Genomic DNA, 24,898 nt, shown 5'->3' with positions numbered 1-24,898 from the left:
GACATGCCTTTATTGACATAAATTGCAGGAAATATATTGATTTTAGTTGTGGTAAAAGAAGCCAATCTCCATGGTTCTAACTGTGTTTGAGCTGTGGTTCCCAAACCTTTTTCTAAGGGCCAAATGAGATTTTATGAGTAAATAAAGAGATCGTAGTCTTACATTTGCCTTGTAATGCTATTATCAGGACTGGACAACAGTTGCAGGAAAGAATTAGTATGCAAGAAGCGGTATTTAATGCTTCCTCGTCTACTGATTATCCAGCACAAATGACCACCCATACCTTCACCCCCAGCAGTTTGTAATTCCCTCCTCCCATCTGGACTCCAAAACCAGAAATAAAATGACCTTAAGGAGTATTTGCAAAAGAGAATTCTTACAGTACATTTCTTGACATAACATCTAGATTGGTCCTAAGAGGTTGGACACTTGTGAATTGTTTTTGTATTTAGAATCAACTTGTCTGTTCTTACATGTAATCTGATCTTTCTTGGTAATTGGTCCTCGTGGGTAGTTTTTCTATTCCATCTTCGAAGGACAGGATAGAAAGAAATATATATTTTACAAATTGTTCTTGTTTTGTGCTTGTGGCATATTGCAATAGTTTGGATTATGGTAGATTGACAGTGACCTACTTTTTTCCTGAATTAGAATTCCGGAAAAGACACCGTATAAGCCAACCTTCCCAACCTGGTGTCTCCCAGATGTTTTGGAATTCAACTCCCATCAGCCCCAGCTAGCATGGCCAGTGGTCAGGAATCTTGGGAGTTGAAGTCTAAAACACCTGGAGGACATCAGGCTGTAGAAGGCTGCTGTAAAGCATACTAAAGCACGCAGCTAACAATGGAAAAGGAAGCAATGCTATCTCATTCTTTGCACAGCTTAGAAAAATTCTAAGGAGTGGTGTGGATAGCTTGTACCTCATTAGCAGCATAGAAGAGAAACAGTAAGTCAGAAAAGGTTTCCTGGCCAGACCTCCCTCTTCTCATCAATCATGTTGACACTTTAAAAAACCAGCTATCAACTGAGCAAGTATTTAAGAACAATCCTGATAGAGTAGAGGCTTAATACCCAAATCGTGCTTTCCTGCGGATTACATCAAACATTTCTCAATAGGTCTAAAGTGTAATAACTGGGGGTCCTAATGTGGAAATGGTTTCACACCTCATAGCTTTCAGGAGCTTCTTGCAGGATATCAAGTTCCCTCAGAGCTGGGCAAGGTTTTCAGCATGACAAAGGTTTATTATTCTTGCTCAGAAAGGTAAAGTTTCCTAACTGATGGTGTCAAACCATACATTAAGCAAAAATAGTTTACTTATTTAAGATGAAGGTGAGTAGAAACATTAGATGTTAACAAACTCAAAATCCAGCTCTGTAGATGTTACAGTAAACTCAAACTGTGTTCACTTTACTCTTTGTTTAAAATTACAGTCAACAGTGAAATTAATTTTTTTCACCTGCAATTCAGAATTGAAACAGCTGTTGAAAACTTAAATGAAATAGCTTTCCTTTAGGTTAATAATGTTGGGAGAATTGAGCAGGGCACCTTCCGACTTTAAGTTTTAAGAAATTAATTTCAGCCTTTTGATTCTTACATAGATTTTAAGGCAACAGACAACTTGTTAATAAATGCATTGCCAGTAAAATAATATAGCTAGCTCTTTAGGCCCATTTCAAATATTGCTAAACTGAAGCGTCACCGATACTACCGGAATAAAGCCTGAGACTGAACAAAGATTTTATATTCTCATAAATTGCATCCTTTTTATTTATTTATTGTTTTTGTTGCTTTTTTGTCAGTTACTTCTTAATGGAAACCGAGGAGGAGGAAGTTAAACCTATATTCAAATTATTTCCCAGAAACTAGGCAGGTGAAACACTCCACACGTAAAGTTTATGTACAGATAATGATGAAGAATTGAAATCCACAGAAATGTGCATGGGATGAGAAAATGTCTTCTTTAACATTCCAGATAAAGAATGCTTTTCAGTAGGCTATCATCTTCATTAAATATAAATTGTGGAGATTATGTATGTTTTACACCAACAGGACATACAATCCTCACAGATTTTTACCAACATTTGTATTGAAGAATATCCAATGACAATGAATATGAATTCTGATCTTCCAATTTGCCATGGTGACATTTGTAGCTAGGCAACCTAAACTTGAAATAACTAACTAAAAATAAGTTATCCTGAGGTAAAACTTCACTGCCTACTTATATTACACTTACTAATTGTGCTAATCACACTAGGGAACATTCACTAGGGATGTTCTCAGATTGTCTCATGTGCTGTCACTGAATCTCTGGTTCCTTGAATGAGATTAGCCTCACTTAATGGATCTTATTGGTTTTTGAAGGAATATAATTTTATTGCCCTTCAATCATTTTGACTGCTATACAGAGCAACATAAATGTTTTTTAAAAATAATTCTCAGAAGATTGCGTGTGTGTGTGTGTGTGTGTGTGTGTGTGTGTATATATATAGAGAGAGAGAGAGAGAGAGAGTTTTTCTAATATTTCAGATATTTATTTATTTATTTATTTATTACATTTTTATACCGCCCAATAGCCGAAGCTCTCTGGGCGGTTCACAAAAATTAAAACCACAATAAAACACCCAACAGGTTGAAACACAATTACGAAATACAGTATAAAAAGCGCAACCAGGATAAAACCACACAGCAAAGTTGATATAAGATTAAAATACAGAGTTAAAACAGTAAAATTTAAATTTAAGTTAAAATTAAGTGTTAAAATACTGAGTGAATAAAAAGGTCTTCAGCTGGCGATGAAAGCAGTACAGTGTAGGCGCCAGGCGGACCTCTCTGGGGAGCTCGTTCCACAACCGGGGTGCCACAGCGGAGAAAGCCCTCCTTCTAGTAGCCACCTGCCTCACTTCCTTTGGCAGGGGCTCACGGAGAAGGGCCCCTGTAGATGATCTTAAGGTCCGGGTAGGTACATATGGGAGGAGGCGTTCCTTCAGATAACCTGGCCCCAAACCATTTAGGGCTTTAAATGTCAATACCAGATATGAAATCTTTTTTTCCCTTGAAGCAATTCCTTTGGAGGGAGAAAACCAAATATTTCTTATTCCTTTATTGTTGTTTCTTCCAAATATTTGTTCAGGCATTGGGACTAAAGATGGCACAGCTGAAAAGGATAAAGATTTCAAAGGAAAAGCCCAGAAACAAGTTCAATTCAACCCAGGACAGACCATGGCTACCTGGAGAGTAAGAATAATAGTAGATAACGAATATGAGGAATCAGAGGTTTTCCAGATTATTTTGTCAGATCCAGTTATGGCTGCCCTGGAATTTCCAGAAAGGGCCACAGTGGAAATTGTGGATCCAGGTGATGGTACGTGATCTTTTTCTGCTTATTTGTTTTCTCTTTTATTCTTTTTTCCTTGCAAAAGCTCTCACAATCTTGCTCCAAATAACAATACAAATAGTCACTCCACTAACCTTAAATTATTTTATTTTAATGTTTAATTGATATATTTAATTCCCTTTCCACTCTTTTCCAGAATCAACTGTGTACATTCCTGGATCAGAGTATAGAATTGAAGAAGATGTTGGTGAGCTGCTAATTCCTGTCAGGAGATCTGGAGATGTTAGTAATGAATTAATGGTCATTTGTTCCACACATCAAGGTAATGTGTTCCTTGCTACACTTTGCCTGGTGTCAGCTGCAGTAGGGGATTTACATGCAGTCTAGAGCACGGGTGGACAATTCAGAGGTCTGGGGCCATTCTTGACCACCGGTGCAGGGTGGTCACCCCTGAATCACTCCTCCCCAAAATTGCCACTTTGCCCTGTAGAGCTACAGACAACTACATTGGTTAAATTTAGCTTGTTTACAATCTAAATTTAACCGTTTTGGTGTTCCATGGCAGCTACAGAGCATCAAAAGGGCCAAATTTAGCTTGTAAACACACTAAATTTGGTCCTTTGGGCACAAATAGCTCCTTCAGATGCCATTTCCCCACCACCACCATTTTTTCTTCTTTTCTTTGGGTTTTCCTGTGAGCTAGGGACCACATGCAGCCCATGGGATTTGTGTTGCCCCCCTCTGGTCTAGAAAATTTGCCATATAACAAAGTTTGCTTTTGCTGCGCCGCCGTGTATATATAACCCTGAGTATGGCTAAAATATATGAACATTAATTGACTGGACAAATTAGGTCTGAAATATTCTGTTGCTTGCATTTGGTAGGGAACTAATTCTGTTTAAACTAAGCATCTTTCTTTGTTGCTTGCTTTCCTGTATAAGCTCCACACTTCTTTTGGTGAAGAATAGGTTAACAAATTATAGCAAAAAGTCGTCAGCATATACCTAACCTGATGATTTATATATCCACAAGTAGGCAAATACATTAGGTCTCAGGTTTATTTAAAATATTCAAGTCAAAATTTGTGTGTGTGCATTTCCTTGGGAATTATTTGTATATTCTCCCATGACTCCAATCCTATACATACTTAATTTAGAATAAAGCTTTCTGAACTCAGGTTTTATTTCTGAGTAAATGTCCATATGATTGGGCTGCTAATGTCATTGTAAAGTGATTTATAAAACAATGATTTTGATACTGAACTGTTGCATCTTAAGTTTGAATGATGTAAAATGAATGCAGAAAATTATATTGGGTATTCTAGGATGTTACAATGTGCCTGTCTATCTCCCTGTCTATCTCTCTGTGCACATGCTGAAAGTTTCACGCCCCCATGGGTTAGACAACTAGTCAAGTTGTGTTTGTGAAGCATGACAGCTGTTGGTCAGTCTCAGATATTAAGTATGTCAGCACAGCTGTGGGATGTAACGGGAAGATGAAAGTATTTTAAAAAAACAGCCCCATAGCCACATTTTACAAAGATTAGATTGCTTTTGCTTCGCAAACTTTTATGTTAGCACTTGCTTGGTGGCCTTTATGTAGATAGAACTAGTGGTGTAAGCTTGTTGATCTTGCAGGCTGCAGCCGTATACACACTTTCCTGGGAGTGAGTGTCACTGAACTTAGCGGTACTTACTTTTGAGTAGATGCATATCAGGTTGCACTGGCAGTCTCTTTTTTTTTTTTTTAATACTGTGATTTTTCTTTTCTGGAAAGCACAGACTTCTAAAAACTCAGAGTAAATTGTGTGAAGGAGAGAAATTGAAGGTTTTCAAAGCTCTAGAATCTTTCAAAGCATGTTGATGGGGCTCAGTGTGCAGTTCAGTTACTTTCCAAATGCATTCTATGCATTTGGAAAAGGAGTGCATATTTAAACTCTCTAAACACATGTACTGAGGACTAAGCCCCATTACATCCAAGTAAATAGCATTTTTAATTTGCAGCCACTTTAAATTTTATTTTAATTGAAAGAAAAACCCACTGCTTCAAATGAATTCCTTCATTTGTATGTTTGCCCTTTCTAGAGATAACAGTTCTTCATTACATTCCTGACATTTCTTGCCCAACTTTATGTGCTCCCCAAATACAAGAGATACAAATTTCACCTTCATGTCAGATTTGGGGGTAGTTGAGAAGAGGGAATTTTAAAGAGATGTTTGCTTACTGACAAATTGTAGGGTGAAACAGTCTCCGTTTTTAAAATTGCTAGTTAATTGCTAGATTAGGATTTGCTGGTGGTCAGGTTCTGTCACAGTGAGCCAACCAAGTTAGGAAGCAGGGAGGCAGGAAAAGATGGAGCATCTCCATTTGTAGCTCCAAGTAAAACAAAAGTTGTATTTTTTATTATACCATAAAATTATATTTATCCACAACGAGGCAGGAGTGGCTTGAAGGTTTACATTTTCTCCCATTACCTGTATAAGAAATCTTACTCAGATCCAGTGCTGTGTGTGTCACTGACAATTTTAACTTGCTTTTGTAAGCAACAGCTCTCTTGTGTCCTATTAGAAACTACTTCTAACACTTCGGAGCAGACAGTATAAAAGTTTATATGCCCTCCGATATTTCTAAATGGTACGTGCTGATGGTAATATATGGGATAGCCTCTCTAACCCTGACAAACCATGAATACAAGTTCCCTAAGGCCCAATTTTTGTTGCGTGGAGATCTTCTTCTTCTTCTTCTTCTTCTTCTTCTTATTATTATTATTATTATTATTATTAATAATAATAATAATAATAATAATAATTTCTTATGATATTGTGTAGAGATTTTAATGCAAGAATAAGAGGTCAGAGAAATATAAGAAACCTGACAGTTTGCAGGCTTTTCTTTCTTCAGATAGAACATCCCAGGATGAGCTCATAAGTTAAGAACTGTTGTCCCTTTCTCAATTTAACTGTCTCCATGGGACTAAACATGATAGATCCATGGAAACAAACACATTGCCAATGTAAGAAGGTTTTAACTGAACTCTAGATATTTTTGTTGTACAATGGGACTTTTAATTTTCTTTTGTAAGCAGCAGTTCCCTTGTGTCCCATTGGAAACTACTTCCAACACTTTGAGACAAGATAGCTTCCCGTACATCACAGGGTGGAGCTGCTATTATTATTATTTAAAAAAAAGAAAATTCTTTGCACACATGTGTATACACACACACACATACACACATGAAGCCCAATTGAAATGGATCTAGATAATCCATTCCATTCAAGAGTGCCTGGAATTGTCCTACAACCACCCGCTCAAACACATTCCCAAGAAGGGGATGTTAGCCACCGGACATATTAACCCCCCACACCTGCCATGGCCCCAGTGCAACATCCCTCTGTGGCTCTAGCCAAAATTAAATTTTTGTGAACTACGCAGAGAGCTTCTGCTATTGGGTGGTACAGAAATGCAATAAATAAATAAATAAATATTTCTGCCCTCCCCCCACCAAAAAACCCAAGACATCAAGAGCTGCATTTTCTTTTTCCCAACATCTATTTCAGCTGTAACTTTCATAGATAAGCTGCCTTTCCCCATACTTCTATAAATCTATCCAGCTAATTAATAAATTTAGAATTAATAGAATTAATTAGTAGAATTAATAGATTAAGATTGTCTGAATTTATTTATTGATTTTTTATTTTATAATAGTTGCTGCCCATGTGCCTTTATCATTTCCCTTCTCTTTTCATCAGTTAATGCTGGCAATTACATCACTTCAGGCTATGAGATTGGCTGATTAAGTTCTCCTAGAACTTTGACATTGCATTGTAAAATCTGATCAAAGAACTGGCAACTGGGAAATTTAGTAAGGATACACTGGCTTTAAAATAATTTTGTGCCAAATCTCCAAATAGCCATTTGTGCCATTTGTGTTGGAAAGGTGTGATGTAGTGTCATATTGTTATTTTTGTTTGTTTATTACATCTCCCAATAACTAAACCTATTAAAGTACAACATGATAAAATACAATATAAAAATTTAAAGTTTAAAACAACGGTATAAAAAACAAATAAATCCAGCAGCAGTGTAAAGATTTACAATACAGTAGCAGATTTAAACAACAGACACTGAAAGGCTAAAATGCCTGAGAAAATAAGAATATCACTTGGTACTGAAAAGACCACAACATAGATACCAGGCAAGCCTCTCTAAGGATCTTATTCCTCAATGGGGGTGCCACAATAGAAAAGGCCCTCTTCTTAGTAGCTACCCACCTCACTTACTTTAGCGGGAGCACCCAGAGAAGGACTGTTGAAAAGTCTGGGGAAATTAATTAATTAATACAAATACATTAGGACAGTGGTTCCCAATTGGTGGTCCTCGGACCCCAAGGGGTCTGCGTAACCCACCCAGGGGGTCCGTGGCACCATTCACATATTCACCATTCATTTCTGGAGTCCACTGATGACAAATTCCTGCCAGAAGTAAAATATAACATCACTGAGCACCTGCATGATTTAGCAACTAGCTTCAGAGATTACTTCTTTGCACCTAATCCTGAAAATTTTGTGAACCGCCCAGAGAGCTTCGGCTATTGGGCGGTATAAAAATGTAATAATAAATAAATAAATAAATAAAACTAATGGAGAAGGAATCCTTTTGAATGTGGTGATGTACAACTAACAACTCTATCTGCGGAAGAGCAAGATGCACTTGTTGACGTGACTCGTGATGGTTCATTGAAATCATTTTTCAAAGAATATAGACTGGACGAATTTTGGTGAAGGTTTTTCTGATTATAAGAAGTTAGGGGAAAAAGCTTTGAAACATCTACTGTACTTTTGTGAACAAACATTTTCGACATTTTGTTATATGAAGAACAAGCATAGAAATCGGTTCGATGTTGATCCAGATTTGAGATTAAAAGTAGGAAATACTGAACCGGATGTGGAAGGGATTGTTCGGGACAAAAAGTGGCATGAATTCTCCCATCACATTTAGGTTTAGTAGCTGCTAGATATGTCATAATTTGTTCAGTTGTACACTAGACGTTAGTAAAATTTAATTCGTCTGTATATTTCTAACTAAATCATTGTCATTTTTGCATGGTAATCTCACAAATATCACAAATTTTATGGTCTGTTTTTCTAAAATCCTTTGCTTATTAGGGGCTACCCCTTATTTTCTCCAAAAAATTGCTTTGCACAGGTAACTTCCACAGAGCTAACAAATTTTTCAGAAGTAGGGGGTCCATGACTTGGCATTTGAAAAACAAGGGGTCCGCAGTACTTAGCTAATTGGGAACCACTGCATTAGGGGATGCATACAGTATGCATCTCCAACATCACATCTACTCTAGCCCAAATGCCACTGCTTATCCAGATTGGTGAAATGTAAAGATTTTGATTAGGTTCTAGTTTTTCCCAAGCAGAAATTATGTACAAGCTGATCAGCCTGCGATAATGACATCCTGCATGCTCTGGGAGCATGAAAATGAAATACAAGTCTTGGCTTTGTCAGGTTTTTTTTGCAGTTGATGCTTTTTCCCCTTTTTTTCTTTTTTTGAAGTCTTCTGTTTCTGTGTTGCCTACCACAAGGTTGGCTGTCACACTCCAAAACTTTAGTTCCTGGCAGGAATCTTTTTGAAAGTCAAGGATTCAAAGGTCATATGTTCTTTAATCAGTGAGCTATTGCAGAGCCTTAATACTGTTTGTTTCTCTCCCACACCACATTTTGTTGTGTACTGGGGCACAGAAAACATTCAAGAGGGGCTTGAGATTTTGCATCCTTCCAAGCTGTCAACCCTTACAAATGAAATAAAATGAAAATTCATATTAAATAATTAAATGTTAACTTTAAAGGAGATTGACTATAATCCTACCTGGTTGTGAAAAACTTTCACAACCTGAACTTTCATTAGTTCTGAAGTGGGGGAAAGAAAGTGAAATATTTCCCATCTTTTGCATGCCAGGGCAGATAAAATAATTTATAAGTTTTACAGTAACTTTAATTCTTTGATAACAATCTTTCAATCCTGATATAACTGGCTGTTATGGCAGGAGGAATTAAAACTGGGTGTGTGTGTGTTTATATGTATAAACACACACCTTTAATTGTACTTCTGCAACTTCACTGATATCCACTGTAGTTTGTCTTGGTAGAGTAGTGATGCATGTGAAAAATAGTCTTTCAGAAACTAATATATCTTACTGGAAGATAAGAATAATTTCAGTGAAACGTATTCATTTGCTATTGTGTCTATTAATCTTAAGATCTTAAGGCATAGCAAGCAGTGACAAGAAGATAATTCATCTTGTAAAAACTCTGAACCCTTTGTGTAATACTACAATTGATCTTCTGGAGAAATTAGTTTTGCTATACTTTATTATACTGCCAAATTTTGGGGGAGTGTGAGGTGGTGTTCATATCATATTTAGCGCAGATACCTTACAGGGCAGAATACCTAGTGTAGAATTTGGCTGCTTTCCATGTTACTTTTTTTGATAATGGAATTTATCCTGCTTCTTCTTTTTTTTTTAGTCCTGCTTGAGGAAGATTTGTTTAGGGTGTTCTCATTTAACCATGTTTGACATGTAAGAATCCCATCATTCATAGGGTGACCATGTTTGGGAAACCATAAAAATAGTATACCAAGTGGGGGTGGCTGGTGGGGTGGGTAGGAAAACCACTTTCTGGGGCCTCCGGAAAGCACATCATTCCCCACCCCACCTTAAAAGCCCAATTGGAGCAGAGGAGGGGAAAGCGTGTCATTCCCACCCACCCCACTGCTCCAATCAGGACCTTTTTAAATAATGTCCAGGAATGACAATCTTTCCCCTTTAAGGCCCTGATTGGAGCAGTGGGGGGAATGACACACCTCCAGAAAGCACGTCAGTCTCTCCTGCCATGCTAATTGAGGTCTTAAAGGAGAAAGCATGTCTTTCCAGGGCATATAGAAAATTACAGAAAATCCCCCCTGACACCCAGGATAAAACAAAAGCCAGGACAAATCCAGGGAAATCCTGACAGTTGGTCACCCTAAATGGTTGCATACAGAAAAATATGTATATCAGCTGATAAACTTTGGAAACCAAGGAAAGATTGTTGTTATTGGGCAAGTCCTCTACATTTTTATAAAGGTATTCTTATGGTGAAGCCCATGTGACCAGCACCTATGTCTGTGGTCAGATTTAATTCAATAATAATAATAATAATTTCATTTCTATACCACCCCATAGATGAAGCTCTCTGGGCAATTTACAACAATTCATAAAAGTACAAAATACAATACAATAAAAATAATCTAAAAATGTTAACAGAAAAATTAAAACAATGTTAACAGCTAAAAACAATTTAAACAAACAATGTTTTTTTTCCTAATAGATCTGTTCTGAAACAGCAGGCATAGATACTCCATCACACACCATTAAATGCCTGGGTGTAGAGGGTGGTCTTTACTTGATGCCAAAAAAATGACAGTGTCGGCGCCAGGCAGGCCTCAGTGGGATGTTCATTCAATAGTTGGTGGGCCACCACTGAGAAGGCCCTCTTCTTTGTTGCCATATGTAGTTGCTTGCTGGTTCAAAGGTCATTGTAAAACCACAGGCAGGTCTATAAGCCTCAGGAACAACTCGACAGCTTGCAATTGTAAGGAAAAACCAAATGGCATCTTTCCATGATATTCTCTCTGGACCAAACTGCTTGCTTGGAGGAATGAGGTATAGCTTTGAAGAAAAGGAAACTGACACCTCTCTAAAAGTAAAGGATATGATCTTGTGATTGAGATCATCTGCAAAGGGTGTGATTGCTTGTGGGCTTCCCATAGTCATCTAATTGGCCAATGTAAGAACAGAAAGCTGGATTAGCTAGGTTTTTGGTCTGAACAAGCATAGCTCTTTTTATGCTCTTATAGAACAGACTTGGAGAGGGTTGAAAAAAGGACGAATTCAGAAGTTGAGTTTTATATGCTCATAATTGGTATTTTCTTAGAAAAGAATAGAGATTTCAGTGGGGGAGGGGTTATTTAATATTTAATTTAATTCTAATATTTCTCATTCATTTTTCCCACTCCTTTTAGGATCTGCCACTGGCACAATTCCTTCCGCTGTCTTGTCTTACTCTGACTATATCTCTCGTCCTGAAGACCATACCGGCCTCATTCGCTTTGATAAGGATGAGACTGAGAAAACCTGCCGCGTCATCATTATTGATGATTCACTTTATGAGGAAGATGAAACTTTCAATGTCACACTAAGTATGCCAATGGGCGGACAAATTGGAACAGAATTCCCCAGCACCAAAGTAATCATTTTAGCTGACACAGATGATGGTGAGTAGAGAATCATAATAGAGATTTGCTTCTTTAATGTTTATGCTATTTAATACCTTCTTCGCATGTTTATTATTTTAGCTAAGGTTACTATGATAAAGGTTGAACTCATTGAGGCAGCAATTGGGTAGCTGCCATCTCTATTCTCTTCATTTTAATTCAGGTATCCTCTAGTTATTCCTGAATCACGTCTTGCCTCTTCTTGGAACATCCCTACATTAAGGGGGGAAATCCACACCCTTTCCATTTTTTCTTCTTCTGGGATCTTTCCACATTGACTATGGCTCCTTTAGATGGTGACCAACAGTGACCACTTGATTTCGAATTAAAAACCCTCTTTTCAAAGCTCCATAAAGTTAAATGAAACAGTGACATCTAGTGGCCTGCCATATCCTGCAATAATTTTAAATAGTGTGTTTCCCTTGATCTTTTTAAAAGAGATATTACTGGAGAAAGGTGCAGTAGATGTCCTGGAGGTTGACAGTGTCATGTAAATGACCCACTATCTTCCGTGAGTGGCAATCATGTGTGTGCAATAAATCACTCATGTAGAGAAGTTCTTAGAGGTAGGCTATGGTAACCATGGAGAAAGTGCTCTCAACATTCTTCCTGGGAAGTACAAAGTCTTTGACAGAATTGACCTCTGTAGTTCAGACTACAGAAATGATTATTTTGATTAAAGAAGGCTTTTAATTCCAGTCTTTAAACATAGCAAGCTAACCTTTTTTATTCTCAACACCACGAGCAGGCTCTGTGTAATATCTAATGTTTCACATCAGGAACTGTATATTTATTCTTTAATCATACATCTGTACTCCTTGTCACCTGAGAAACTCGGCAATGGCCGTTTAAAGTTGGGCACCCACTATCTTTAGCAATAAGTATTTTGAGGCTGACTCTCTCTGCAAATAAATAAAACTGAACTAGTTGGTTTTAAATGACATTGTCACATTAATTTCAACTAGACCATAATTTAATCTAGACCATAATATTTTGAACAAATGCTGGTTGCAAAAGCTCTAGAAATTCAAGGATTCAGACAGAGAATAGCAAACTAAGAGGCTGAAGGATAATATTTTTTGTTTCCTCAGTAGAGAAGTATAGAGAATGGCCCACAGAAATCCCAAAAGAGTGGAGTTAATCAAGCCAAGATGGCCTTTTAACTAGACAGAACTTGTCTGAAGGCCATTATTACTTTTCACTTGCATGGCATCCCTGCCTCTTTATCCTATTTTGCTAACAGGAAAGGAGAATAAAGAGAGAATTAAGCCACTGTGAAAAGAAGAGAGTTGTTTTCTTTCCCAGATTTTAAAGGCCATGGTTTTCTTGACTTCCTGAAAAAGTCCACTTGACAACAACGGATGAAGCAGCTTCCCATGCTGTGTCCTTTGTCTCAGAACTAATGGCATTAATGGGAACAATAACCAATGTTCCACAGTATTTTTCTTATCTCAACTTGATTTGGCATCAGGATAGTGTGCCTGACAGACTTCAGCATAGAGTGGTCTTTCTTATGTTGTGTTTGAGCATGCTCTTGAGCATAAGGGTAGTTCAGTTGACCAGTTGCTGGATTTCAGTGCTTTGCTGGAGTGAGCTGGATTTAAAAAAAGTAAATGCCTTGCATTTAAAATTCCACATTGTTTTCTAAAGAAAGATTTTACAAATGTGTTCTGCTGGGTTCTTAAATAACTATTTTGTGAAAGGTTTTTATTGGAGAGGTCTCTCCTGAGTGCAGCCGTTTGCAGCACATTCCACTGAAAGAGAATGAAAAAACTCCTTCCTTTTTTCCTTTTCTTTTTTTGAAGCCCTAAATAGGAAATATGAGACAGACAGATAGACCAAAACAGGGTCAGGTGGGGACCTATATTTCTTAAATCAAGTTTGAGCTGGAAAACACTTTTATCTGTTGGCTCTCATTCAAAGCTTTCAGTATAAATGACATTTTTGAAGAATGGCATTTTTAGCAGTAATTCAGTAAGTCAGGCACAAAATGATACCTGGTAGTGTGGATGAGAAGTGTTCTATGGGACATCTGCAGCCTCTTACCTGGCTGCTGTTGCTGCTACTACTTCTTCATTTTCCAGGGTCTCAGAGGAGGCCCTGCCATCTTGGAGATGGCACAAAAGAAAAGTCCTGGAATACTCATGTCCCATCTGGGTCACAAGTGAGGCAACCCCTTTATAGGGTAGATTTATTTCCAGCTGCCATTAGTGTGTGCTTAAAGATGTTGGCTCTTCAGCACAGTACGTCAGTGCAATCAGATGAGGAATCAGGACAATATCATCACAATGGATAGAACATTATAGCACAACTCATAGAAGAAGCACAGCATTCACCAATTGCAAGTTCCCACTCCAGGGTCCATCCTTGTCACTGGAAGCCCAAGTGCCCTCATTGGCCTGGAGTGTCCATTACTAACTTTAGTAAGTATGCCAATGTATCCCTTTCCTAGAAGGGATAGTCTAACCCTGGTGATTCATGCACAGTTAACCTCATGATTAGACTACTGTGATGCACTCTATGTGGGGCTGCTCTCGTGCATAGTTGAGAAGCTGAAGCTAAGGCAGAATGCAGCAGCTTGGGTGCTCACTGGGACACCTGGCTATACTCATATAATATCTGTGTTAAAAGAACTGCACTGCCAGCCTATTAGCTACCGAGCTACATATAAGATTATACTATTGTCATACAAAGCCCTAAACAACTTGGTGAGCCTCTCCTTCCCCCTCAGTCCTCCAGCCAGCTCTGCCCAGTATCCCAGAGGACCTAGCGATAGAACCCAGCTTGTCTGGCAACAAGCCCCCCATCCTAGCTCTAATTGTGATACCGAAATTGCAATCAAAGTGGATATGGGGGGTTTGACAGGACCCAAGGGCAGCCAATGATAGCCCTTCCAAAGTGCTGTCACTAGTGAGGGGCACTGGAAGCGACATGGCCATGATTGTGAAGAACGATCATGGACGTTCTTAGGAAGAGTGCCATGGTTTTTTTGCCACTCTTGCCAAGTGGTTCTCTGGCCAATACCTACTACCCAGAATGGGTTGGCACTGCTGGATTCAAACAACATGCTAACCCATCATGGATAAAACAACCCCTAGAACAAGCCATGGGTTGTTGCCATGCACAAGCCACCCTGCGGGAATAGGTCTGGGTTCGGATGACACAACTCAACCTGGCTTGTCACCGGTGATTGGTTGTTGTGTCACGCAAACTCAGTTACTGTGTACAATTGCTTAAGCACCTTAATCACCTTCTAAGGGTAGAAGGGCACACTTCGCTCCTTTTGGGTGGAACCCACTGTTAAGACAGGGGGCATGGATTATAAATCTTATAAGAGTCTAACAAAGTTTGTGGGGAAATGGCTGCTCTAGATAAAAAACAGAGTATTATTGAAACAAAGGATAAATATGGAAGACCTAGGTAGAACAATAGATGTTAAAACAAGAAATTTTAAACAACAACTTCAGACAGCTTGAAAAAGATTTTGAACAGGAGGAGATTTTGGTGGGAAGTTCAGATTATAGTAAATAGAAGATCTAACCTTTGGATTAGAGCAGACATAGGGAATGTGTGGCCCTTAGATGTTGTTGGACTGCAACTCCCATCATTTCTCACCATTGACTATGCTGGTTATGGCTGATGGGAGCTGCAGTCCAACACTTCACTTCACTTCAGAATCCAATATAAACTTCTTCTGTTGACCTTCAAAGCTTTTCACGGTCTAGCTCCTTCCTATCTCTCCTCTCTCATCTCACACTATTGCCCCGCTCATGCTCTTCGTTCCTCTGATGCCATGTTTCTCACCTGCCCAAGGGTCTCTACTTCCCTTGCTCGGCTTCGTCCATTTTCTTCTGCTGCCCCTTACGCCTGGAACGCTCTTCCAGAACATCTGAGATCCACAAGTTCAATCGCAGCTTTTAAAGCTCAGCTAAAAACTTTTCTTTTTCCTAAAGCTTTTAATACCTGATGTTGTTTGGACTCTATACTGTTAGTTTACCCTACCCTGTGCCTGTTTACCCTACCCAGTGCCTGTTTGCATTCTCTTCCCCTCCTTATTGCTTTACTATGATTTTATTAGAATGTAAGCCTATGCGGCAGGGCCTTGCTATTTACTGTTTTGCTCTGTACAGCACCATGTGCATTGATGGTGCTATATAAATAAATAATACTACTACTAATAATAATAACAACATCTGGAGGACCACACATTCCCTACTACTAGATTAGAGGAGTTTAAGTGGGAGTGGAAAGTGGTAGCGTGGTGACATAACGTGGAAGGTTTATTTACAGTTAGTATGATGGACAAAATTCAAAAATAGATAACATGATTGACACAACTTGTTGTATTGCCAATAGAAAGACTAGAAATAGGAATCTTAGAACTAGAACTAGATCTTAGCACTTGATCTTAGAACTAGATCAAAGCATACAGTAACAAAAGCTTTTTTAATCCATCAAAATTTACATTAGGATTCCCAGTTCTTTTTTGTTGTTGTTTAATTACATCTTTTCCCTGTCATATTTAAAAAAGAGAAAACAGATTTTTTTAAAAAAAAATGGTAAGGGTTTTTAGACATAGCTTTTAAATATCATAAAAAAAACTTACTGCTGGATAAGGAGGGTATATTTTCGATACCGAAAGAAAGGTTGGAAGATGTGAAGAGTAGTCATTGCGTGCAAAATTAGCTGTCGTAGACAGTTTTATGAGAGATTAGTTAGAAATGTGGATAAGTGGAGGGAGGGAAAATTAATAGTGGTGGGAGATTTTAATGGAGTGATAAATGAAAAATTAGACAACTCAAATTAGGGCGCAAGTTGTGCACATCTTCCTAATGCATGAGAAATTTTGGCAAACCTTAAATGAAGATCAGACAGATTATGCATACCATTCAGGCCAGCATCATTCACACTCTACAGTAGATTTTATTTTTGTCTATTTATGTATTATTTCAAACACAAAGATTGTGTTTCCAGCAAAGATTGGAATTTGGATTTTTGCCAACTATGCTCCAGTAATCTGGGAAATGGGTTTTGAAATCAGGGGGTTATAAAAAATAATTTAAAAAAACAATTGGAGATTGAATAATATTTTTACAAAATAGAGAAACTGCAGATCCATAGTTGGCTGTCTCTTCTAGATATTTTGTATTATAGAGTAGGTAAGGCAAGACTGTCAACTTCCTCCTATGCTATTTAGTTTATGCTTAGAAATTCTACAGTAGCAGTTGTGATAAGACTGGAAAGAAACATACAGGGGATTGAAGTGTTAGATAATATGAAGTTGAAGTGTTACTATATGCAGAAATCTTGGATCATCAGTGGTTTAGTTCCGATATAATGATGTCTCAGAACAAGCCTTGATTCCATATATTTCCCCTTCCAGCCTTCTTCTCATCACATGCTCACCTTAAGTGCTGATAACCTGGCTTGTTGAACCATGGTTTCCTGTAATGTCTGAAGCAAGAAACTGGTTTATGTGCTGCTTACAAACCAAGATATGAAACCCAGATCAGAATTTTATAGTATACTATGACTTCAGGAATACTGGTTTAACTTGAAAAATTGAACAACAGGTTATAAATATAACTTTGAAAGATTAGGCAACATTAGAAAAGAGAACAGAAGTTTGGCTAAGAAAAACAAATGTCACGAAATACATTTATAAATTCTTGGATAAGCATAGAAAAGATCTAATCCTTAGGTCATAATTTTTAATATATATTTATCATAAAGGTATTTATTCTGAGATTGTAAATATCTATTATGACAAGGTTTATGCACATAAAATTGGGAATGCTATAAATCTAAATGTGTATAAAAGGGCATAAATATTTATCTCTATCACAATTAAGAACAGTGTGTTGAATATTGTAAAATACTAATTGTATGTTATTGATTTATTTTTTAAAAAATTGCTTGTAAAATATCTAGCATTTTTAGAGTTCCACTAAGTTAGTGAAATTTCCAAAATTATATGTCATAAATGGTTAATCATCGTAGTATGCTTAAATCCACCAATGGAGAGATAATAAATTCAGCTGTTATTAACACATGTTCAGGTATTTGTAGAATACCTACAATATTGTAGGTATTCTACAACTGGAAATATTGTAGAACTACAATATTTCCATTTAAACATCGTTAAAGTATCTAAATGGTGGCTCATGAAAAAAATGTTCTGAGACAGAAGACAGTATCGTAATTCAGAGAGATCACTATCTGATACCTATCTGCCATTCACTCAACAATAAAGTAATTATACTCAGTATTTCCTTTCTGTAAATCTGGTATTAGAGCTTGAAAGAGATAATATTAAGTAGTAAAAAAAACCAGAATAAAAATTGAGTGTGTGATGCAGATTAAAATGCTTGAAATATCATATTGCTTTGCTGTATTTAGGCAGGAAAATAGTCTATTTGGAACTTATGGGGAAAGACACCTAAACAGGACAATCGTGTAGTGGAAGTTCAGGTGCAAGATCTCTATCCATTCCTAACAGCAGGGTGTTAATCTGGACTCTCCTTAACTATTGGTCCTACTATGTAATGTTAATTTGAAATATCTATTATCAGAAATAATTTGAGTGAATTTCGAAATGAGGAGAGCCCAATTGAATTTATAAGTCTGAAAGGTCTCTTTTGAAATGATGATTTTCCCCATAAAGGTGTAGGACAAACCCAAAACAGTAGCAGCAGTTCACTCCCAACACCCAAAAATTCACTCCGGACATCTAATCTTGCCTTATGAGGACACATTTAATAGTGAGAACCTAGCTTTTAAAGAAAAGAGAGCATGTCATTGTTTTCTATAGTTGGGAAGCATTTCTTTAAGTCATAATTTCTTCAAATTCTATCATTTAAAAAGATTAGGTTCTTCTTTAGGGTTTTTTATTTTACAGTGTGCAGAATAGATCTTTTGAAGATTGGGGAGGACCTGATTTCTGGGGTACTGGGAGCAATCTGCTGCCATTCTTCTCTCCTGGATTTAGGGTAAACCAATTCTGTGTGTGTACAACAGAAACTGGCTGTGCACAGCGCTGATTGGCTGGAATCTGGGGATGGTACCAAGCCACCACCATGAAGCACGTGTTCAACGTTTTAATAATTGATGGTACTTTTTAATTTTTTAAAATAAAGTGAAGAATGTGCTTTTAATTGAAAATTAACATATGTGGAGTACTTTAAAAACAAAGTCTTTTTGATCTGAAGCTTCAGGAGATGGTCAATGCAGAATGCTGAATCAGCATTTAGTGCACTCCAGGGTCAAATATGTTGTGAAGGTGAAGAAAAGCTGGACTTGAACTATGGGAGGTAAAAAATAATAATACATCAAGTCTTTTGCATGTACATATGTATGAATCTCTTACCTTCCTATCTCCAACCTACTAGGCTTTGTGGAGAGCAAAAGCTTAAAAATTAGGCTGGAAAACCTGAGCATAGATCTCCATGCACTCTTGATGAATAGATGGTTGTGGCAAAGTAGAACAAGTTTAGGAAGAACAGGACCTGAGTTCTGAAAGATTGAGAAATAGGGCCTCAAGTCTTTATATGTGTTAGTTCCAGCTGACGCTGGAATATTTTTCCATCCTCTTTTAAGAGCAGAAGTTTAAATGGGCTGCCTGTATACTTAAATATGTTTTACACTAAATCCCATTAAATAATAATCTAAATGATAAATATATTTACATTGTAAGAATTTCAAAAAGTAATTAGTGTGTTTTCTAGTAACATCGCAGGTGGCATGTAAGTCCAGCAAACCTTCATGTTTCCTTTAAAAAAAGAGGGGTGGAGAAGCAGCATAATCAAGTAGTCGAGATGAAAATCCAGTCCTTTGATCTTCTTTTTCTACATAGGGCTGAACAATATGGTTTTTGTAACAGGCCCTTGATCATACACTAGTAAACTGGGGGGTTCTGTATTATTTTCCTATTATATAGAAGCATGCTGTCTGATCATGTGTAACAGAACAAAGGATCCAGTTGTACAGTAATGAGCTTTGAAGATGGAGATGCAAACAACTTGTGATTTTATAAGGAAGTGGAAACCTTACCATGGTTCTCTACAGGAATGCTTAAGTGGCATGGCAGGTAGAACAGGTTTCGGGACTGGTGCGTGTGTTTCTAAATAATTGAAGGAACAACAGGGATATCCAGCTTGAACAAACACTTTAAAGCCTCTTTGAAAACATACTTTAAATTAGCATTCCCCCCCCCCAAAAAAACATTTCATGTTAACAAAAAAAAGTGGAAAGGTATCGTTAGAAATTGTTCTTATTTACTAGTAAAGGAGTCAAAATATTTTTATTTACTTACCAATTATAAAGGATTGCCTCCTTTGATATGGTTGCTTCCTTTATTAGTCCAGACTATTCAGAGTTGTGTAACTCTGGCAGATTTTCTTTTTAATTTACTTGTATCTTTAATTTAATTTACTCATACTTACCTGCTGATACATGTCCTTTTAAATATATAGACATTTTAAAATATATACTAGTATCCAATTGGAATCTACATTTTAAAAATTAAGATTACATATGCATATACAGAATATCAAATTGCTTGTAGAATTTACTATTTTGATCTGAGAAAAGAACTCCAAGTTTAGCTTAGAATAAGAAGCTAGGAAAGAGTGCTCAATGTAAATTTAGGGTGCAATCCTATACATGTTTAGACAGAAAAAGTCCTTCAACTCCCAGCATTCCCAAGCCAGAATGGACGGAGGAGCTGGGAGTTGTAGGACTTTTTTCTGCCTAAATATGCATAGGATTGCACCCGTAAAATGCAGTCCTATAGAGCTAAGTCCCATTGAATTTAGTGGGGTTTATTCCAGGTAAGTGGATATAGTATTGCAGCCTTAGTATCTACTAGTTCTGGTATCATTTCTGTTGTAGTAATCTACTTCTTCTTCTTCTTCTTCTTCTTCTTCTTATTATTATTATTATTATTATTATTATTATTTATATAGCACCATCAATGTACATGGTGCTGTACAGAGTAAAACAGTCAATAGCGAGACCCTGCCGCATAGGCTTACATTCTAATAAAACCATGATAAAACAATAAGGAGGGGAAGAGAAAGCAAACAGGCACGGTAGGGGAAACAGGCACTGGGTAGGGTAAAACTAATAGTATAAAGTCAGAACAAAATCAAGTTTTAAAAGCTTTAGGAAAAAGAAAAGTTTTTAGCTGAGCTTTAAAAGCTGCGGTTGAACTTGTAGTTCTCAAATGTTCTGGAAGAGCGTTCCAGGCATAAGGGGCAGCAGAAGAAAATGGACGAAGCCGAGCAAGGGAAGGAGAGACCCTTGGGCAGGCGAGAAACATGGCATCAGAGGAGCGAAGAGCACGAGCGGGGCAATAGTGTGAGATGAGAGAGGAGAGATAGGAAGGAGCTAGACAGTGGTCAACAGGAGAAGTTTATATTGGATTCTGAAGTGAATTGGAAGCCAATGAAGAGATTTCAGAAGTGGAGTTACATGGTCAGAGCGGCGAGCCAAGAAGATGATCTTAGCAGCAGAGTGGTGAACAGAAACCAACGGACTGATGTGAGAAGAAGGAAGGCCAGTGAGAAGAAGGTTGCAGTAGTCCAACCGAGAAATAACCAATGCATGAACAATTGTTTAGCAAGTTCCAAATGTTTAGCATGTTTATCTTATTTGCAGTAGCCTGTCTTCCAGAGATTGTGCCAGATATGCCATAAGCAGAATAGGTTCACTTGGAACATTTTTCTACCATAAGGCAAATATCTTCTTGTTATTGGAATGGATAAACTTACAGTCTTGCTTACATTTATGTAAATGTGGAAATGTTAATGTTTCCTAACAGAAAATGAAACCAATCCAAATGGTCCATAACATAGTCACCTGGCTTTAATTAAATTAATTTTTATTTTTTTACTAAATTGGTTGTGCTTGGTAAAAACCAAGAAAAGCAGAGATTTTCTCCTCCATCAGGAATGCAGCTTTAAATAAGCTGGTTTTGTATTGCCAAGATAGATGAAGAGATATGTTAGATAGGCCTCTGTTCTGCTCCAGTTTGTAGCGGGTTCCGCCTCAAAGCTTGCTGTCAGTGTGTATGGGTCCACCTAGCAAAAGTAGATTATATTTCAGAGACAAGTGATTAATCCTTGTAATAACTGAGGCATGACTAGTGTCATGTTCTTAAGGCCTCCAGTCATGTCTGTTTTGTAGTCTACTAATTAATTTTTTTAATGTCTGATATATTGGAAGAGTAAGTGTATTTAATTAAAATACTCATAATGCTACAGAACTATTCGTTCACTGCTCCGCTTAGTCTCTGTGCACAAAACTGCACATTGCAAATCCCATACTTTGTACTCTTCCCATTAAAAACTGCTGCTGTCCAGCCTCTATCGTTTGCAGTGGTGCTTGTTTGGTAGCCCTAGGACATGTCCACATAAAAGAATAGAGGATGCGCAGCTGCAGTATTGTGATGGATTATGTCTATTTATCTGTCCCAGGGACACACCACATATATAAAATGCAAGAAACTGTTCTTTTCTGCATCATAATTTTTCAGCCATGCTAGCAAACACACTTGTACAGTAAGAAGAGAAGTACATAACTTATCATAGATTTGTGGAGTTGGACTGGACCATAAGGGTCATCTAGTTCAGCCCTCTGCAGTGTGCAGGAAAACCAATTAAACCATCCATGGCTGTCCAGCCTCTTATAAACCTCCAGAGATGAAGAACCCACAACCTTTGTAGGTAGACTGTTCCACTGTTGTATAGATGTTACTGTGAGGAAGTTTTTCCTTATATTTGATCGAAATCTAGGTAGATGTAACTTATACTCATTATCTTCACTTCCCTTTTTAAAATGTGTCTGTGTGTACATGTATGGGTAAAAAAATTAAAGGCTCGTTTTTTTTCTTGTGGTTCTAAAGCAGAATTGCAAAGACATGCAGAACCTCTTTCAGCCCGAGGGCCAAATGCTGTTTCAGAGAAGCTCTTAGGGCTCACTTTCCAGTAGTATACATAGTTTGATGAAGGACCAAACCAGTTTTGCAGTATAGCTCTTAGCACAGAAGTAGAATTATATGAACCACCTTCAGAGGCCCCATACGTTTCATGACCTACATGCCACACTCTCCCAGCTTGGAGGACATTCAACGGAGCTCTCTCAGTCTGCACTCCTTCAGATCTTTGTAGTTAGGGACTTGAAGATATAAAAGTGTAGTTAGTAGAGTTGCCAACAAGTCTTTTTAACTTCTTTGCTCTCCCCTTCAGTTTGCCATTCTCTTGCTTGGATTGTGCTCGGCAGATACTTTCCCATGGCATATCCATTCTGTGCTTGCACCACATTCTGTTCTGGATGTTGTAGGTTGATTTTCAAGTGTGAGGGCTGGTGGGTATACGGTTCCCTGTTTAGACAAGGTTTAGCCCCTATGTACTATATTCTTAGATTCCATGCAAGTTAAAACTGTGGTTTTCTGAAGTAGGAGCTGATAAATTCCTTTGCATTTCTAGAAGATATGATTGTGGCCTCAGCTAGACGAGGGGGGTAAAAAGTTAATTTCCTTGCTCCCCCCCCCCGATGGGCATAGAGCTCCTGGTTACTTGCAAGGAGCCATGACAAACCATGACGGCGTTGGCAGGCCACACTTTCCGTGGTCTCGGGATAGTCCCGAGACTGTGGAAAAACTGCAAAAATAGGGTGATATCCCGGGGAAAGGGAGGGATCATCCCTCCCTGCTCCCGGATCCCCTGTGTGTCGTGTGGATGCACAGGGTTGATCCCAGGACGACCCCCGGGATATCACCCTGTCTAGCTATGGCCTGTGTTCATAAGTTATTGAATGGACATGTGGTAATGGAACACTTCCCTACTATAAAAAAAATACAAGTAAAGTTGGGGACAAGATGTGAGACCATTTTTCCCACATTGGGGCTTAATTTGGCATTGAACTCATATCATGCTATTTTATGTCAATGCCTGATCATTGAGAATAAGGAGCAGAGCATCACTATTTAGGTACTTTGCATAGATGCTTCATCACAGTTACGCCACTGCAAATGTTGGGAGTGGGTTACCATTGGAAGAATTTTCTGAGAGTTAGATCAGGATCTGGCTTTATGCCAACAAATATTTATATAAACATATTTATTCTGAAATGGATCTTAATTGCAGGGGGTTGCACAAATGAAAATATGTGCAGCATAAATACCTCACAGCTTATGAACATAGCAACAGAAAACGCAAGCATATTTATATCCCAACAGCTGTTCATTGCAATTTACAATATGGGTTGCAAGCTGCTTATCAGTGTTTGAAACTCCATATACCCACTAGCCCTCACACTAGCAATTTGCCTTTGATTTTTTATTATGCCCATTGATTGTACAGTTTGCTAAATCACAGAAAACTAAATCTTGCTGACAGCTTGCTTGAAGATAGGCAAAATATGCCGGAAGTAAATTTGAAGTAATTTTTCACCAAAATGGGCGCTAATGTGAATGTGTGATAACATCACTAATCGCCAATATTTTTGGTAGTACATTGCATTCTAGACGTACAGGTAAAGTGAGGTAGCTCTTCCGTACCCCCTTCAAGATATGATGAATTCCCATTGACATCATTGGGCGTAAGGAACATTGTCTTTATCCTGTTAGTAAGAGAACTGGATTGTCTCAGATTCTGACCAGTGTCAACTGTGAGGATATGCCAGGAGGTGAGCAAGGGAGGCAGAGGCAAAAGACCAAGTAAGGAATCAGACTTGAGGAACAAAACCAGTCATCAGAAGCTGAGGAATACACAGAAACACCCCAGAGCCAGGAAGAACTTGTTGCTCAGCCAAGGTCCCAGCCCAAACAAGAAGCCTTTTGTAGACCTTCGTGTCCAGGAGCACCCAATGGCCCGCTTAGGAGGGTGGGGCCCTTAGGATACTTCATGCAGGCTCCACCAACCAGAGCTAGGTATAAATTAGTAGCTTGGGAGGGTGGTCATACATTACGAATTAAGGACCAGGGTGACTGGAGCACATGCTTAGGCTAGGAATTGGTGATCAGTACCAGCCAAGCTCTCAAGTCCTTCCATACAAATATCCACTCCTGGTTCCACACCCACCCACCCATCTTTTTCAGCAGTTCCATTTAAACAGGAGGTAGTGCTTTTCAGTTGCTGCTATTGTTCAGCAAAAGGGAGTCAGAAATTCTTTCTTATTTATTTATTTATTTATTTATTTATTTATTTATTTATTTATTTATTACATTTCTATA

At 38.0% G+C, this 24,898-nt stretch overlaps 1 protein-coding gene across 1 annotated transcript in view; it reads left to right on the top strand.

Moving 5' to 3' along the window:
• Window positions 1-24,898, top strand: part of FREM3 (FRAS1 related extracellular matrix 3) — an 87,952-nt gene that overhangs the window by 32,360 nt on the left and 30,694 nt on the right. Inside the window, exons 4-6 of the mRNA XM_063135085.1 lie at window positions 3,135-3,365; window positions 3,535-3,660; window positions 11,413-11,664. Of these exons, the coding sequence (XP_062991155.1) occupies window positions 3,135-3,365; window positions 3,535-3,660; window positions 11,413-11,664 (609 nt within the window). The remainder of the gene's footprint in view (window positions 1-3,134; window positions 3,366-3,534; window positions 3,661-11,412; window positions 11,665-24,898) is intronic.

Source organism: Elgaria multicarinata, chromosome 10 (genome assembly GCF_023053635.1).
Source record: "Elgaria multicarinata webbii isolate HBS135686 ecotype San Diego chromosome 10, rElgMul1.1.pri, whole genome shotgun sequence".
NCBI lineage: Eukaryota > Metazoa > Chordata > Lepidosauria > Squamata > Anguidae > Elgaria > Elgaria multicarinata.
This window is presented reverse-complemented; position numbering and strand designations above follow the sequence as displayed.